General features: G+C 38.7%; 1 protein-coding gene across 1 annotated transcript in view; it reads left to right on the top strand.

Annotated features, from left to right (window-relative positions):
• The first annotated feature begins 2273 nt into the window (after positions 1 to 2273).
• The window catches only part of MGA (MGA, MAX dimerization protein), a 50797-nt gene continuing 33907 nt past the window's right edge, over positions 2274 to 19163 (top strand). Inside the window, exons 1-8 of the mRNA XM_009319219.1 lie at positions 2274 to 3412; positions 8634 to 9567; positions 9918 to 10005; positions 10148 to 10243; positions 14951 to 15079; positions 16512 to 16610; positions 17272 to 17921; positions 18579 to 18936. Of these exons, the coding sequence (XP_009317494.1) occupies positions 2349 to 3412; positions 8634 to 9567; positions 9918 to 10005; positions 10148 to 10243; positions 14951 to 15079; positions 16512 to 16610; positions 17272 to 17921; positions 18579 to 18936 (3418 nt within the window). The 5' untranslated portion in view covers positions 2274 to 2348. The remainder of the gene's footprint in view (positions 3413 to 8633; positions 9568 to 9917; positions 10006 to 10147; positions 10244 to 14950; positions 15080 to 16511; positions 16611 to 17271; positions 17922 to 18578; positions 18937 to 19163) is intronic.

Genomic DNA, 19163 nt, shown 5'->3' with positions numbered 1-19163 from the left:
GGTCTCGCGCTCCGCAGCTCCCCTCCGCTGCGTGATGGTTTTTCTCACGCGGGCAGCGAGATGTCGTCATCGGCTCGCTGTGCCTAACGGTGCTTGCCCTTTCGGCACGAGAAACCCATGCAGAACTCCTTGCCTGTGAGCATTGTGTACATAAATCGTGGTCTTGTTTGCAGGTTGGGGTGTCTTGGGTTTGGGGTTTTTTTTTCCTGGAAATGGATTTTTCTGGATCACATCTGATCATCATCTTGCTTTTAGCTGCCTAACGGTGCTTGCCCTTTCGGCACGAGAAACCCATGCAGAACTCCTTGCCTGTGAGCATTGTGTACATAAATCGTGGTCTTGTTTGCAGGTTGGGGTGTCTTGGGTTTGGGGTTTTTTTTTCCTGGAAATGGATTTTTCTGGATCACATCTGATCATCATCTTGCTTTTAGCACATCTCAGTGCAACTTTGAGTATTTTTGGGCACTGCTGTCTAGTTAGATGTTGCTTCTCAAATATAAGGTCTGTATATGGGTGGAGAAGTTAAGGATCCAAAGCTGATTAGAACTTCAACTTCCACAAATACACACATTTTCCTTGAAAAACTAGATTAGAAACTCCATGCTATAATAAAATAGCAATAGTGTGTGTGCATGACCTAGTGTAATAAAATGTGTGAAATTGTTCTTGTAATAGACCATGTTAGTGCTGAAATAACGTAGCTTTTGGCTGCTGTAATTGCACGTAATCACATTGTAACCACACGCATCTTTGACTTGGTACTGTGAGCGGTGCTTGTGGTAGAAGTAACTACAGCAGTGCAATGTAAGAACTTTAAATGTTGGGAAACAAGCTGTGACCTCTAGCTCTTTGTATGCATAGAATTTTTGCTGAATGCGTGGTTGTTGAGCTTTTTTGAATTTATTTCTGGCATGTCTTAAGTTCCACCTCAAGTAAATGTAAAGTTACAGGCTTTCTGCGTGTCTTAAACCAGATTTGAAATCGCTTTGATGGTGTATTTCCTTCATGAGCTAGTACAATTTTGATGTATATTGCACAGCATTAATGTGAACCGACTTTATGATTGTATGTTCAAAATACATGTAAACATGCTGTATGTGTGTATAGAGAGAGTAAGCTGGTGGAAAATCATGTGCAGCTTAGGATGCGATTTCTTTCTCCCCACTCCATGTATCTGATTTTTAATAGAGATTTATCTTTCTGTTGTGTTTTTATAGACGAACATGGAAAAGGTTTTTTGGGGGATAGCTTTGTGTGTTGCTGGGACTCAAGATGAGCTCTATTGAACAAGCAGGGCAACATTCTTAAAATAGAAAATATGAAGCTGATTTTGAACAGCTAATTCATTTTGTGTTCTAGACTCTATTAAGTAGTCGTGGGTGGGTGGTTGTGGGTGTGTTTGTGGGGAAGTGTTTCCTCCTCAAAGTAAAACTGAAAACCAGATCTTGTGTCTTCACAGTTCTCAATACCTGTGCAGAACAGTTTGGGGTTTTTTCCTCCAATTTAACTTTTACATGAAGTTTCAAAGTGCAAAGTGTAAAGGGTGGAAGCGGAGCTCTCATATTTCTTAGGTGTCAAGGACATTTATCATGGAGTATAAATTGCCTGCCTCTTGAGCTTTGAGGTCATTTCCCATATGCATGTGGCAGCTGGTTTGCACAGAGGAGTGTTTCCTCCTACAGTACCCCAGTCCTAACAAAATATACGTGTTACTGAATACCCAGTTCACTTAAAACTCGTGGATTTGAGTTAATTCTCTGGAAAGAAATATGATTATTTTCAAGCAGCTAACTCCTAGCGATGGTGATTCACTCGTCTCTGGTTCCCACCAACTAGGCATTTGGTACAAGTATCAATAATTTTTTGTCAGTGTTGTATTCTGCCTTTGTGTCACAGATGTGCTATTTGCTCTCCTGAAAACTTCTGCACATCTTGTCAAATGCTGTTTCTTAAGCAAATGATCTGAAGAGTTGAGGCAATATCAGAACAATGAACACTGAAATATCAAGCAAAGCAAGGAGTCCTGTTGTGGCAAAGCATTACATGAAAATGCAGTGTAAAGGTGTCACAGCCCCCATGTCTATAAGGCCTAAATTACATACACACAGGCAATCTTATTTGATATATCCTAATTGTGCTTGATTTTATAGTACTGTTTATCTTTTACGTTTATAATGTGGAGAACTGTTAGAAAAAGAATTTCTCATGAGACTTAATTACTTTCTTAGACTGTATTTGAATAATTTTAACTGGGTTTTCCTTTTTTCCAGAATGGTGAACACGCATAGAAGATTATCAGAACTGTGTAGAATTTGCATTTGATTTGAGAGCTTGTAAGAGCGCTCATCATGGAGAAACAGCAGATTGTCTTGGGTAGCCGAGATGGTGGGACTGTGTCTGGAGCAGCGCCTGCTTTTTTTGTCATCTTGAAACAACAGCAGGGAAACGGTAAAGCTGACCAAGGAATCCTAGTAGCAAACCGTGATGCTTGTGCTCTCGCCAGCAGCGTATCAACTCCAATAAAATCCAAAGTCAAGACCTGCCTCCCAGCTGACTGTGTCTCAGGGGGCATAACCGTCACCCTAGATAACAACAGTATGTGGAATGAATTCTACCATCGCAACACAGAGATGATTCTGACGAAGCAGGGGAGGCGCATGTTCCCGTACTGCCGATACTGGATTACAGGTCTGGATGCCAGTCAGAAGTACATCCTAGTCATGGACATATCTCCTGTGGACAATCACCGATACAAATGGAATGGCCGTTGGTGGGAGCCCAGTGGGAAGGCAGAACCGCATGTTCTTGGGCGAGTGTTCATTCATCCAGAATCCCCTTCTACTGGCCAGTACTGGATGCACCAGCCGGTATCCTTCTACAAACTCAAACTTACTAACAATACCCTGGACCAGGAGGGTCATATAATCTTGCATTCTATGCACCGTTATCTGCCACGACTTCACTTGGTGCCTGCAGACAAAGCCACAGAAGTCATTCAGCTGAACGGCCCCGACGTCCATACATTTACCTTTCCGCAGACAGAGTTCTTCGCAGTTACAGCCTACCAGAACATCCAGATTACCCAGCTGAAAATAGATTACAATCCTTTTGCTAAAGGATTCAGAGATGATGGGTTGAATAGTCGACCTCAGCGTGATGTGAAACAAAACAGTAACTTAGAATTGGAAGGAGGTGATGTTTTTAGCGCTGCTGGCATTCGTGGTCGCCCTGCTGAAGTTGATGCATTAGATTTGCATCAGAGAAGTTTAGAGTCTCCATTCATTGGTCAAAACCCATCAGACATTGATCTGGAAAAAGAGTCCTTTAATGCAGAAAGGGACTTCCTGGGTTTCCTGGACACTGACCTGTCTTCGGCTGATATGCCAAAGCTAAAACAAGAAGTCTCTGAAAGGTGCGTTAACATTCTATTTTTAGCACAAATACTGGTTGAGTGGGGTATTTGGTAAAACATTAAATAATAGGATGCTCAGCGTACAGATTTACAGCTAAAGTTTGCCTGACCTGAAATGGCAGAACGCTTAGTATTATTAAAAGCTCTTCTTTGCTTAAACAGTCATGTATCAGCCTGGACTTTCTAATGTGTCTGAGGAGTGTAAGAATTCAGTATTTTTTCCTATGTTGCTTTAACTGCCTTTGTAAAGAAGTGTTGAGGGATTTCTCTTAACATTTTAGAAGACTAAATTTAGTTTTTCAGAGTTTTAAACAAAGCACATTGCAGTCATCAAAACATTGCCTTTCTTTTTAGGGTCGCTTACCACAGCGACATGCTGTCTCTGTATCTTCAATTTCCATTAGCGGATGGGTGAGGATGTGTGGTGTGTATGGGTATTTAGGTTGGGTATGTATAGGGATTGCTACAAGGCAGTTGTAACTGGCAGCACACCACTGTTTTGTCAATAACTGCTTATGTGAATTCTTTTATTCCACAAAGCAGTATGAAGTAGCCTGCCTGTTGGTAGTCAGTTGCCTCATGTTTGCTGTGAGGTGAGAGAATCTGCACCTAGGAAAGTACTTCAGAATAACTGTTAACGCTGTTCAGACCTTACTTTACTCTGTGGTAATTTTATGTCTATGTACTTATCCAGTGTTGACTTTTTGAACCATTCTATTTGTATCACACAAACGGTAGTAGAGCAATCTAGTGTATATTGAGAGCCTACCCATAGTATGGAACCTGATAACCAGTAAGCGTTCGTGTTGGTAAAGCAAGCCTGGTGAAACCTGTTGTTTTACTGCACTTTCACGTAGTTTCCAAAATCTAAGCAATAGAACAGAGCAGATTTAGTGAATAGTTAATCTGTGTCAAGAGATGTTCGAAATACTTCGAACCTGAAGAAGTGATTTTAAAAAAACTCACAATGTTTCTCTCCTGCCATGTTTCTTCACGTCTGTCTGTGAATACCATACTTAATCTGCCAAAGATTTAGTGACAAAAGGAGCCTTACATAGATCAGTACACCAATAAATTATTTAACTGCAGGATATCAGGAGGATGTTAATGGTGTAATTAGAGGTCAGTTCCTAGAAGAAAAGAAGTTGTATTTATGACATAATTATACAGTTTGTTTCAAAGGCTGTATTACTATCCTACTTACCTGTGTTTTAGACAGGACAGAGGTTTACTCAATTGTTTTTTTTTTTTTTTTTCTCCTTGCAGAAGGCATCTCCTTGCCTTTTGAGTGACTGAAAAACTTCAAATTACAAAGTTCACCATTCTTTGAGACTTTATTGAGTTTAGTTGTAATAACTGTTAAGAATACTGGAACTGCTTTGGGATCTAGAGTGTCTAACCTTTCTTTTTCAGTAGTTTCTGGTGTCAGTGTATTAGGAAGAAGAATGTCTTCTAGACTTCTTATATTCTCCAAAAATGTTGTTGTAAGTTCTAGAGAAACACATCTTGAAGGCTGAAGGTACTCAGAGATTTCAGAGAGGATGGGCTTTCTTCAGTTCCTAAGAATACAGCATGGAGAAGTGTTTAGATAACTTTGCATGTTGGAAGTAAAACAGTAGAACTCTGAAAATAATTACTGAAAGGTTGATTTTGTCTTCAAAGTGACATTTTTTTCTCCTTGGGGTCAGCTGCAGTTAAAAAAGTTAAAATTTTGATCACTTTGTTTGCCTGAAGGGGTCATTGAAGCAAATTATTTGGAGAACTGTTTGAATTGGACAGCTTGGGGCTTTTTTGTTCCGTTCTTTCCCAAGGAATAAAAACCATTGTTTTAAGGACTCAAGGACCTTCCTTAAGAACAGATGATGCAAACGGGCAGACTTAATTTCTTTTGGTCCAAAGCATGTTAGATGCCTTCCCCGGTTTCGCCTCCAAGACAATTTATCTCTGAAATGTGCCAAAAGCTGCACAGGCAGGGAAAGGCTGTAAAGGGTTGTCTATTCTGGGCTAGGAAGCATCTATCATTTCATGAATAAGTGTTATCACAGTCCTAGAACTACCCTCAAGCATTGTTCAGCTTTTTGTTTTATGTTTCTGTAATCTACATGAAAAAGTCAGGTTCTGTACTTGGAAAGAGAAAAATTGATCTCATCCAACAACTGGCAGAACTGTCTTTTTATGTGTTGGAGTTTTTCAGAACATTAGTTCTCCTTTTTCCTTCAGATCTGTTGACAATGTTTTTGTGCCGTGCAGTTGAGATCTGTTCATAAATATGTCAGCCTTTCAAGGACAGTGTTGAGTGAGTGGCATTTTTCTTTATCAAACTAGGCACATTAATATTTACATATTAAAAATAATAATTTACATATTAATGAAGACTGGGCAATTTTTTTTTTTTCATAGGCAAGCTATTACTAGTAGTTGATAGGCACTATCTCGCTGTTACGCAGGGTAGTGATTTCTGCTGAGTTTAGATTTGGGTGAGAGTCAGAAGTTGGGAACTGCAGCCTCTCAGATAATGCTTTCCAAAGGAAGTGGAGTTCCTAGTGCTGTAGTGAGTGATATTTCCACCCAGTGCTCAATTTTTCTGACATTTTTGAGAATGCAACTATGTAAAAGGTTGCGTGTACCTCATCCACAGACTGCTAGATTAATTCCAAAAGAAATCTTTTTTTTTTTCCCATGGTGTGTTTTAAAATGATCTACTTAAAAAAAAAATCCGTATATCTCAGTACTTTCAATAAATGAGCAGCTAAATGGTTTTTAATTTGGCAAAATGCAAGAAAACGATTTATCTGCATTTATTGTTTTATTGTGAGGGTACCAGATATATTACTTGGGGTATAAAGAAGTTTGCTTAAATATGAGCATTGTTCCATATCGGGCAAAGAAAGAGCTAGTTAAGACATTATTTCACCATTTTTACCTGATCTCAGATTAAGCTGAGGATTTTCAGAGGACAAACTTGCATGATTCATCTTCCCATAGAATATAGGAAGAGAATACTTAGTGACTGCTTATGTTGCACATAACTTCACAAACTAAGGGCCAAATGAAATTACTTCAGTGCTAAAAAGCAACTTTTCTGATTGTTAGAAAAGTTGATAATTGCATCTGAATTTAAAAGTCTAGAAAAATGCTGCTCAGCATTTTGTGCAAGTACTTGATCTTCTCATACATACACACAGATGGGTGATACCTCGCTCTTTTCACCATCTGGCTCATGGTTGCAATATGCAGAGTAGAATAACATTTGTGTCTAGAAATTTCATTTTTACAGCAGGGCTTCTTAGTTTTGGATACTGTCCAGATACCTAATAGAAAGGTAATCCTTAGCTTGAGTATACATCTTGCAACAGATAAAGGAAAAATACCTAGAGAAGTCCAGGCTTTACTGGGCTTCCCACTGGAAACAGTAGAACTCAGATGATAAATTTATTCCTGGCCAGCAAATTTATTACTTTTTTTGTCTCTTTAGTTTTGAGAATTTTAAGATCTGAGCGATCTGCTCCTCTGTCTTCTTAACAGCATTCACTTTAAGTGTGGATCTGCTGTACTGAATCAACCTCTAGCGGTAATGTGACAGAATTTTGAGTTGCCCATAACCTTTAAGTAGATTGTCTTAGAATTTCTTTCACAGTAAACTCACTGAAGAAGAAAGGCTTTTTAATCTTACATTTGACATTCTTAATGAAATGAAAGCTAGAAACTTTCTACTAGGAAACTCATTGGCCAGAGAAGACAGTAGACAAAACAGGACTGGTACGCCACTCTACTGCTGCCTGCTACCCTCACAAGGCAGGTTTTTTCTTCAAGCTTAATTGTGGTTACTTAGTGTCCTTCTGAATTGCAGCAGGTTTTCTGGATAGGTTCTGTCTCGTTCTGAGGAATTTTATATATAAGTATATAAAACTGTGTCTTGACTGTCTGCTCCCTGTTTAACACTGCAGTCTTTCTTCATGAGGTTGAGACTCCCAACTCCATGTTGTGACTCTTGTGTGTCCCAGCTTTTTTCCCTTAAGTATGTCCTCAGTCTACATGAGGCGGAAGCAGCCTCTTCCTCCACATCATCTTCTCCCTCAGTTCCAGCAGGGGGGTTCAACTGAGCATAGTCACTCTTTAAAGAGGGGAGGCAGTGGATAATAATAAAATACACACACATACACACACATGCACGATATAGAAAGCAATATTCCCTTTATATATAATATATTGTTATTAAAATTAAGTTATATTTAAAATTATGTTAGCATTAACTAACATTAACAAATATCATTATTCTTAATAACGTTTTAATAACATAAGGTTAACAGAATTTGAATAATAATTTAACAGAATTGAGATTATAGTATCTTATCAGCTAGTATTCCTTTTATATATATTTTATAAGTTTAGTAAATAAGTTCTGACTATTGTTTTCTGAGGTTCATTGTGGATATGAGTTTCTGGTTTCATATCTTAGCTGTTTTCTCTTATGATGAGTAGCCAGCTTCTGATGTGCTTAACGAGACTGCTGACTGCAATTTTTTGGCTGATGTGTCTGTCCCTCAAAGAAGCCCATCATTGGAGTGTAACTGGCTGCACCATTAGTCTTCAGTATCCAATGCATGATGTGTCAAATTCTGGTTAGGTTAATACTTAGACTTAGTGGATGGTGGAGCATAAGTCAGTAGGATATTAACATTCTGTAAGCGTTAGAACAACAGTTGAATTTAGGAATTGTCTGTATGTGGCTTCAGGATGAATTAACTAAAGTTTCAGTTAAAACAGGTAAATTGAAGTGCATTAAGCACTCACTTGGCTTCTTATTTGCAAGCACAATGGCTTTAGTAAGGTGACTTAATGAGATACACAGCAAACTAAGGCCACTTCTGAGCATTTAAAACATGATAGCTTAGCATGAGTTCATGCTGAGCCTCTAATAGGAAAAAGTGCAAATGTCACCCTGATATTATTAGGGAAGGAAATTGTGCTGCTGCCTTCAGATAAGAAGTTGGATTGTTTTTAATGATGGCCTTTTTTTTTTTTTTTTTGAGTGCTTACTTCTAAAAATGTAAGCTTGTAAATGACAGCTTATTTAGCAGACGCATGTCTCAGAGCGTTTTGGAAGTTTTTTGTAATATGTAACCAAGGATTATGGGAGGTGATGGAATTTCGGTAAAGGAAGAGATTTGATAAAGATCTTGTGTTGTGTTTTGGTTTTGTCCCCTCCCTCCCACCCCAGTCCCATGGCTAGCAGTTATGAAAGCAGTTCCCGTGTGGCATCCCCATTGGACCCAAATGGACACTTTAATGTAGTCGTTAAAGAGGAACCAGTAGATGACTATGACTACGAGTCAAGTATTTGCACACAAGGAATAAGAGTGAAACAGGAAGACACAGATGAAGAAACTGATGAGTATTCCAACACTGATGATGATGATCCCATCCTACAAAAACACCTGATACGACGCAGTGAAACAGATGGAGTTGATGGAGAATTGAGGTCTAGGAAGCGTGTGCTAACCAGTCCTTCAGGTGTTGCCAAAGCAAAAATGTTAAAACTGGATAGTGGGAAGATGCCTGTGGTCTATTTAGAACCTTGTGCAGTCACAAAGAGCACAGTGAAGATATCTGAGCTGCCGCAGACCATGCTTTCGTCTTGCAAGAAGGATAAATCCCCTTTGAGTGCAATACTGGATTCCTTGCCTGTGTGTTTTGAAAATCACAAAGGCTCTTGCTCAGGCACAGCCACTGTAACTGAGGAGTTAGTTATGAAAAAACAATCTCCTGGGTGTAGAATGTCACAGAAATACTCTTCAATCAGAGAGGCCCAGTGGGCTCTGTCTAAATCGCCTAATTTTAATCTCAGAGGCTCAGTAAGTTGTCACTTTTCAGCTAAAGAGATCTGTGGAAGAAAAAGGCCTGGCATACTGAAGAATCCTATGTCCCTGAAAGGCTCTGGTAGCAATCAAAACACCATATCATCAGTTACAACTAAAAGAGGAAGGCCACGGAAACTGAAAATTTCCAAGGCTGGTCGACCACCTAAAAGTATAGGGAAAGCTGTAATAACAAGCAAGAACAACACCTCTCTGGGGCCTGGGAGTATCCTTCCAGATGTTAAGCCGGACCTTGAAGATGTTGATGGAGTCCTCTTTGTGTCCTTTGCATCAAAGGTAAGACCTAACTGTTTTGAGTAAAATTCAAAACCTTTTCTAATGTCTCATTTTTAAGCCCTTTGTACTTACAAGCTGAAGGTATATTTTCTTTTAAACTAAGCTTTGAGATTTATGGCCTCTTTCCAAATCTGTTGTCTTGTCCCTATGTTAATCGTAACATTTTCTTACTCCTTAGCAACCTGGGAGAAATAGTGGCATCTAGAGTTCTGTATAAAAGAACGCATACTTGTTTATTAAACAAGCTCATGTTTTGAATATTTCAGTGGTATTTTGATGTGGCCTAGTTTGCATCTTAACTTAGTGTTTTAAGGTATCTTATGCTTATTCAAGGCTCTTTATGTATGTAGGAAGCTCTTGACATTCACACTGTTGATAGAGCTGGAGGAGAAGAGTCGCAGAATCTTCAGGCTCCCCTGTTGACTACAAATGATCCAGGTACATTTTTGTATTTTTTGTAAGTGGCTATTCCCTGCAATAAGGGAATTTGTAAAGACACACTGGAAAATTAATCATTTAAGTAAATGTTTTGCATAGTAAATGTTTTTCATATGTTCTCTTTTGTTTATTTTTTGAGTAGATTGTCAAGCAAGAATACAAGTACTGGAAAAGGAATTGATGGAAGAGCTGAAGACCTTGAGGCATAAGCAAGTAATACATCCTAGCCTTCAGGAAGGTAAGCGGGCAGTGTAGGTATTGTTGCACCTGGTTGTATATTATACTTAATCATACTGAGTTGATAATTTCCTACTGGATGTAATACTGTGTATCCCCAATACAGCTGGGATCTGATATTGGTTCCTTTTTTTTTTTTCCCAAATGCAGGAAGGTGTACAGGTGCGTATGTACAAATGTGAGAGTATGAAAGGAAATTTGTGTGAAACTGTCAGTTTCCCTCTTGCCACTTGTGGCAATGAGAGAGAATCTGTGGCATCTAACCCGTTTTTTTTTCTTAGAGGCTTTAAAAGTAGTTTCAGCGGGCCAATAAAGATGTTTTTGTTTTCACACGTTCATGTTGCAAACTAGAAGAGGTGGAGGAGGCAAAAGATGAATCCTGAATCTCCAACAGCAGAGCAAGAGGCTGCATGTCATTGGATGCCTCTTGCAGAAGATGCTGAGCCTTCAGACCATGCCTGTTTTGTAATGAGCTAATCCTTGTAGAGAGCAGATGGACTTGATTTTACTCCTCCATAGAAAATAGCTGTTTTCTGGTAGTAGAGGAGCTAGAAGTCCAGAAACACTTAACTAAGACTATGTTTGCTATGTTTGAGTCTGTATTTCTTTGAGACACTGTAGATCCAGGTTCACTAGCCACATAAGAGGGCCAAGCAAGGTACTTTTAGCTTGCGATCTTTCATTTATATACAATATTATCCTGAGGTCAGATGGAAGAAAGTCAAGGATCAACACAGCAGAACTTAACGTTCTCTCTACTGATGATGTTGAGAGTCTTCGGCAATTGTAGTCCTGAGACCAATGGCGTTAACGTAGGCATCAGAGCAGATGATGAAGAAATTGATCCGAATGGAAGGATTGTACCTCATGCTCTTGAGGTTCTGGCCCTGAATTTTTCAAACATAACTGTAATGCTGTAGGGCTTGAGATTCCAAATACTGATCTTGACTCTGATACTAGTTATTTTGGGTCCTCCGAGAGCTTCTGCTGTGAAGAACCCTGGATTATCTTGAATTGTTTATGCATGGGATATGATGAGAACTAGCCTGGCATTTTTTGCAACGATGTAAAAGGATGCCTTTGCGTCTTGCTAGTGTTGAGCCGACATTCCTGTCTTCCACCTTTGCAAAGCGATCACAAGAAGGGTAGTAGAGAGCTCTTAAAGCTCTGTCCTGTGGGCTGATGTGGTGGGAATCAAACAAATATAACCTGGCTGGGGATAGGTTATCCTCAGTGGTATAGCATCGACGTTGACAGTTGTATCATGGATGTCTAAATGCAGTTTTCCTCTCCCATGATTCCGGAAATAGGTGGCCCTGTTTTCTAATGACCTCACTGGCCAGCCTGCCCTCACAAGTCTGCATATGTTGTCATATTTCAAGAATGGTGGCAAAATCCCTTTCATGGTCAGCTGCTGGCAATGCTAGATACAGTGCTAAGCAAATGTTACAGCAATGTTAAGGCTTTTTAGGATTATATTGTGGGCTTCCTAGATGTTATCTTTACCCAAGAAAGTATAATAAAATTGTGGTATGTTGGCAGCCATGTGGTATGCTGGCAACCACAACACTAGCGAGGGGTATTCTACTCTTGAGATGATCCTGAAACTGGGAAGGTGTAAAATCCACACGTTTTTCCTCCAGCTTCTAAGTGAGTGGTGGTGAAGTGTGTGGTACCTTCTGAAGGGTGTTAAGCAGTTTGCAGATACTACAAAATGGACAAGAAAAGTCAAACATCATGCTAAGAAAAAGATCTGAAGAATTTTGACTTTCTTGAATGCTTGTGACCGTCATTTTCCAGTGTTGGATGGTAATCTGCTGAGCCTATTAAATGGTGAAATTGTAATTCAGCAATGAAGAGAATGATCCTCACCTGTCTAGTTTTTAGAGGGAAAAGAAGCTATGTGAAGACTATTCACAGCAAGAGATACAGATGTAATTTGATCAGGCTGTGAAGTGAATTACAATATATACACTTTTGTTGTTAGACTTCAGCAGCTGCAGGTGAACTGGAATCAGTCTTTATTCAGATTACCTTCACCTTCCAAATATTGCCTTCCATTGCAGACTTGAGATCGGGGAAGGAACACAATGATGTTAATGGAGAGAGGGATTGTTGGGTTTTTTTAATTATCCCCCCCCCCCCCAAAAAACATCAAAAAAAAATAGAACCCCCCCCCCAACAATATCATCAATAAGATGTAAGAAGGCGGCTGGGGAGTGCCTCTAGGCTAAACTTAAGGGCTGTATCTTTTCCCAGACATGCTGATTCTAAGTAGCATCCTGGAGCTTGGTGCAGCCTCATTAGCCTTCTTGATTCTGATACTTGTTCTCCACAATTTCTTGGCCACAGATCATGACTAATACCTCCTTGTCATCTACTACAGAACAGGCAGAGACATGGTTCCCTTCTGTCTGGAAGATGTGAAGTGCATGTTTCTAAATGTGATTTCAGCTATTTTGTAAAAGCTTACTGGCTTTCTTGTCCTCACTGCAGTGTGGAAAATGGACATAGCAATTTTGATGTTAACTCTGCTTTTGGTTTTAGACAATGTAGTTGAGAAGCTTAAGTTTCTTTTTGAGATTCACTGATGATGTGTTGGAGCTGCACCTGAACCCCATAATTGCTGTTGGTTTGTGAAGTTAAGAAAATGGTGATTGAGGCTATCTAGATCTTAGAGAGACACCAGGACTGCAGGAAGAAGATGCTTCAGAAAGAACGGAATTCAACTTAAGCACGTTAGAAGGAAAGCTCGTGCTGGAGTACTGGAATGCTATAGGATGCCTCTTCTATCTGAGCTAATTTGAATCTCTTATTATATTCCTGAAAATCAAAGGCATTGTTGTCAAGCATTGTATTTCAGATTTAGAAGCTGCGTCTGATGGAGAGGAGAAAGTTCTGAAGGAGATGGTTCTTCATTTGCTACTATTTGATTACAGGAACTGAAATTTAGCAATACTGGGAATGATAGAAATTAATAAAAATGATAGTTCATGTGTCACGTATGGTGATGTCTGTACTGACATATACTTACTGTTACCATTTGTTCTTTTTAGGCTGTCTGCATTCATTCCAGGTTGCACTTGTCGGAGTCGTCCTCTGTTTTTTGTCTGGGTGTTTTTTGCTTCATGATCCTAAACTGAAATAATTGATTTTGTATATGGGTGATGTTCATATTTTTGTTTGAGTGTTAAACAAAGCTAGGCTTATTTTTGAAGATGACAGAATAATTCAAATGGAGTGTCAAGAAAAAGAAACTGTGTACTCTTTCCATTTTATTTTGAGTTTGAAAAGAAATGGATGGCATCTTGACATTTGGCAGTTGACATGTTTTTATACAAAATGCTGGATTGACTTGTGTGTTGCTCCTTTTCCTTATGCAGCTTTGAAAATTATATCTCACTAGACTGTCTTTGATAACGGTATCCATTTAAACAACCATGTCTGAGATTCGTTCCTTGTTGATTGTTTTTGTGCTGCCAGTATTCAGGTCACTGTGTTGCCACTTAAGAACATAAATGTGTATCACTAACACAAGGTTTCTACTGTATGTGCAAATACTTTGTGTCCTGAGCCTTGTGAAGTCATACATTTTCAATTTCAAAACTCACATACTTAATATATGAATATCAGACTCGTTGGCAACAGGAGCAACATTTGTAGGTTTCTATAGCTAAAAACCAAAATAGATATTCTCAACTCCAGACTGTGAGCTGAATTTGATTGACAACAGTAATTCCTTGAATTCAGTGTAACAATATTTTCTGAAAAAGGTACTAAGTCAAATTTATTAGCTTTTTTCTCAGCATTTCTGTATCTATATTTATTTTGCCATAGGTAAAGATACCTTCTCTGACCAAGTAAAGTGTTTCAATTTGAGTATTTTGGGGGACTTGATGAAGAAAGATGTTTATAGGCAGTTAAGCATTTGTGGTGGCATCAACAACATGGATTGTTTAGTTTCTTTATAGCCGTTTCCTCCCCCTGCTTAAAAAAAAAAAAAGGTGTTTTATTACAAACTGCCAAGCCCGGGAAAAAAATAACCTACTGGGATCTGGATCATTTGATGAACTAGTCCTGAGAGTGCTATCTGAATACAACTTTGTTTATATCATGATTTCCAAACGTGCACACACACTTCTTCAGAACTAAAATGTGGTTTGCTCTTGTCTCCTACTGCTGGTTGAAACTGAAGCATGTGTGGTACATGTTCTTGCACAAGAATAGGTTTCAGTAGAGAAGGGGATGTGTAAGTACCGCTGGCAGGACTGATAATTTGTGTAGTGATATGAAAGGTCGAATAGCTGGGTTGGTTCAGGCAGTAACTCTAGCCTTCAAGGATGTAGTGGTGCTAGCTTCTTCAAAAAATGAATAAACAAAATCTTATTGTGAGAATTACTACAACACTGGTACTTTGGTTAATAAATTTCTGTGGAAACTTCAGTAGTAATCAAGAAAACTATGAAAAGTAATTCCATTTTTTTTTCTTGATTTCACATTCTCTGAAATGCTCTTTAGTTTATACCTGCTGCAAATCCAGTGTAAGTAACAGCTATAGTCGATAATGCTTTTTCAGGTCTCTTAAAATGGTGGGTGAATGCTAGAAAAGCCTGTATATAACTTACTGGTTTATTTTTTGGTAAATATCTTGACTTTTTTCCTAACATCTTGCTGCATTGAGACATTTACTGATGCTTGCCTCTTGTAGTGGGACTGAAGTTGAATTCTGTGGACCCAACAATGAGCATTGACTTGAAATATTTGGGCGTGCAGCTTCCTCTTTCCTACTCAAATTACTCCTTGTGGAGCTATCCAGGAACCAATCCCAATTCTCCAGGTGGGTAGAATATGAATTTGCTGAAACTCAAGTATTACCTTTTTATTATCAGTGATCAGAAGGAGGGAATGGCCATTTAGTTGAACTTGATATCTTAAAGAGATTAAAGCGGTATTAAAATGACAAAATGTGAGAACTTCCTTAAATCATTATGTGGTTACTGGCCAAGGAGTCCTGAGTAATTGTGGCCAGATTGTCTTTTAGCCTTCATTTTTGTGGTGGTTGTGATCCAGTAATAATATCTGTCTAGCTTATTTTATATGGGTACGTTTTGTCTGTTGGAGCTGGATTTTCTAAATGTAAATATACACATTAACTACTCTCAAATGACTCAGAGCCTAAGCAGTCTACATTTCTCTGATGTTGCTCACATGCAAAACAAAAAAAGTTGTCTTTCACAGAGCTGAGCATCAGAACTTTCCAGGAGAAGAGCTTGAGGTGCCACTTGGGGGCTAACCTGTAACTTCATGATAATTATTTATTACAAAAGTGCTGACCAATTGTGCTTTTTTTAAACTTATTTGGTATTCAAACAAGTGCATTTCTCATTATAATGTGATTAGGATTCTGATACTGTTGGTAGATGCTGTTTTTAATAATAAACTGGTTGGACAAAGTATACGGGTGCTTATCTTTCTCCTACTTACCTCTTTCTCCTACTTTAATATTCTGATTACTGTGTCTTTCTTAACCTGCTGCTTTTGGGAGCTGGTAAAGAGGCACACATTGTATCTCAACTTTGTTTACACTGCAAAAGAGGCAGATTCAATTCCGCAGACCTCGGTCAGCTCAGTGTCAATTGCAATTATTTCTAGCCTAGCTATATGTAAAAGAGCCATACGGATCCCTATTAGTATTTATAAATTCCAACTTAGCTCCCAGAGCTGATGGATAACTTGACAGAGATGTTGCTGTTTGCCTTTTGTGATTATTCACTGTCTCTACCCCTAATTGATACTCAGCTGAATTTGACAGATATTAAATGAAGATTCTACAGGTCTTTTATAAAAGTCATTGTCTCAATTGAGGGGAGAGACTCAAATTACTTTCCTCGCTGAGAGAGGTTGTAGTATCAGCTCAAAACCTGCCTGTTCCATTTTAGTGTACTAACTTGCTGATTTGCCCGTTTTGAGTTTTGGAATCAACTGCTTGCAACTGCTAAGGAGACTAAAACTGAAAATAAAGGAGAAGACATCTTTTGTATGGGGTAGCAGATGCATGGCCATACAGCAGAACTTTACAGGAAGCTTGGCTTTGTTAAGAATTCTGTTAGTTTAAAAAAAAAAAAAAAAAGTAAAAATCAAGTCTCTTTATTCAGCCTTTTGATTTACTACTGTTCACCTATCCCTGCAAAGGAATAAGCAGAGTTTGCTAGGACATTGATACAATCAAGCTTGGTTCATAAACTGAGGCTAGCTTTCTTCTTTTCCAGATACCGGATTTCCTTTTGTTTCCAGGACAGGAAAGACAAATGATTTCACAAAAATCAAAGGCTGGCGAGGGAAGCTTCATGGTGCTTCTAGAAATGAAGGTAAAAAAGAAAGAGATCAGTGTACATATTTCTAATACGTGGCCTTTTTCTTGACCTTCCACAGATCTTGCAATTTGGTAATTGTGTGTATCTTAATGAGAGGGTTTTTTGGTTTTTTGTTTTTTTTTTTTTTTAAATATTGAAATGGTCATGAATGAAGAATTTTTTGGTACTGCTTCCATGGTCAGAATGGAGGTTTATGAGGGAAGAGAGAAACTTACTCTGAGTAAGTTAAAAATATATGTATTCTGTTTTACACAGAAGGCTTGAGTGAAGATGAAAGCTGTAATAGTTTTGGGATTTAGATTAAAGATTTATATTGTACCTTCTGCACTTTCATACAGTGTTGTGTTGGGGTATTCCAGATGTATTGTGGTGTACCAGGTAGGCTAGATGTTCAGGACAAACAAAGTAAGTTGCATAGAAGCACTGTCTGCTGAAGGCTTACTGGTTTTGTGAACAAATACACATGTGAAATCTCCACAAAAAGCTGGTTGTGTTTCAGAATGGATTATATTTGGTGTGCCTGTGTTGTACTCTTCTAAAAGAATTGTATATATATTTTGAGAGGGGTATTTACCTCTTCTGTATTGTTTGATTATTATAAGATTTGTCAGTATGTTTTCCCAGGAGCTAGTTAAAGTGCTCTTTATTTGTTTAGGTGGCAGTTCAGAAGGTTCCTTGAAGAATCGCTCAGCGTTCTGTAGTGACAAGCTGGATGAATACCTGGAAAATGAAGGGAAGTTGATGGAAACGAGTATGGGATTCTCTTCTAGTACTCCCACTTCTCCTGTGGTGTATCAGCTTCCCACTAAAAGCACTAGCTATGTGCGAACACTGGACAGTGTTTTAAAGAAGCAGTCCACCATAATTCCATCAACATCTTACACGTTTAAGCCTGTCCCTCTGTCATCTACCTCTAGGAAGACAAAGACTCAAACCAGACAGACATCTACAAACAGCAGAGTAAAATCATCTTACAAGCCTATACTGCCTTCACCTTTTTCTGCGAAGCAGAAACAGAACTCTTCAGCATCAGGGGAAAAGGCTGCTAAGTCTGTCTCAAATAGCAGTTTGACTAACCAAGCAGATAGTTTTGTGGTGCCAGCTCTGGATGAAAACATACTTCCAAAACAGATTAGTTTGCGCCAAGCACCACAACAGCAACAAGCAGCTCGTCCACCAGGTTTGTCTAAATCTCAAGTGAAGTTAATGGACTTGGAAGACTGTGCTCTCTGGGATGGCAAACCACGGACCTATATTACAGAAGAACGAGCAGACATCTCTCTGGCAACCCTGCTTACAGCTCAGGTAGATCTGTAATAGTTTCCTTCCTTTCTGTACTGTTGCTTTTCCAAATCTGTGCACTTAGTGATGCTGCATATAGATCAGACTGCAGAAAATAAGACTGAAGCTGCTAAGCAGCACGACATCGTGTGATGTTCCTTTGTGGTGTAGTCTTTGCAGTGAAAGTTGAGAAGTGCTGACTTAGTAGTATGTGAAAAAACTAATTGTGATAATAGCGTGTTGATATGAATCCTTAATAATTTGAGTTATCTCAAATTTTCACCATTAAAAATTCTGGTTAATACAATTGCTATTCAGTGACTGCATTTCCTTACTATTTGTCACTTTTTTTTTTTTCCAGTTGAACTAACTGCAAAAAAAGCCTGGTCATATAACTTCGTTGTCACATGATAACCTCTTTTCCTTTCTACTCATCCTACTTATTACCAAGATGGTTTAGCTGTCTCAAATTGTCTCTCAGAAGACTTCAAATGCAAACTCTCCTCTGTTCTTTTTTTTTTTCCCCAGTATAGATGACAAATTTTCCTATGTAAACCATGTAGTTGGAGGGGTTATTCTAAGTGAATTTTGAATAGCAGTTTTGCATATGCTTGATTTAATCTTAGTAAAATTTCCGCTTACTAAAATTTGAAGTGTATACTTCTTTAAAACTTTTTTTAGGCTTCTCTCAAAAACAAACCTATCCACAAAATAATAAGACGACGAGCACCTCCTTGCAATAATGATTTCTGTCGACTGGGTTGCATATGTGCCAGTCTAGCACTGGAGAAACGTCAGCCTACCCACTGCCGCAGGCCAGACTGTATGTTTGGTTGTACTTGCTTGAAGAGAAGAGTGTTGCTGGTGAAGGGAGGATCAAAACATAAGAAAATAATGAAAAAGGCTGTGCGTGGAAATCTTGTGTTCTATGGAACACAAGAAGAACAGCAAGAGGATGAAGATGTGGAAGAAGAGGGTGATGGGGAGGAAGATGAGCTGAAGCAGAAAGATAAGAAGAGGAGAAAAAGGGTGGAATACAGTGAGTATTGCTGGGCAAAAGTGATTACTTACAGCTTTGCAGAAACCACCTATCTTGGTGGGCATTTTTGTTAGGACGTAGTAGTGATGCCATTTCTAAATGCAGAAATTGGGAGCGAATTCCAAGAGATGTCTGCAACATCTGCTTTCATATAGTTGACTAGCAGGAAATAACACCTTTTCTCTCTTTTTTTTTTTTTTTTTTTTTAATTCTTTCTTTTTTTCTCC

This window comes from Pygoscelis adeliae, unplaced genomic scaffold, assembly GCF_000699105.1.
Source record: "Pygoscelis adeliae isolate BGI_AS28 unplaced genomic scaffold, ASM69910v1 Scaffold22, whole genome shotgun sequence".
NCBI lineage: Eukaryota > Metazoa > Chordata > Aves > Sphenisciformes > Spheniscidae > Pygoscelis > Pygoscelis adeliae.
This window is presented reverse-complemented; position numbering and strand designations above follow the sequence as displayed.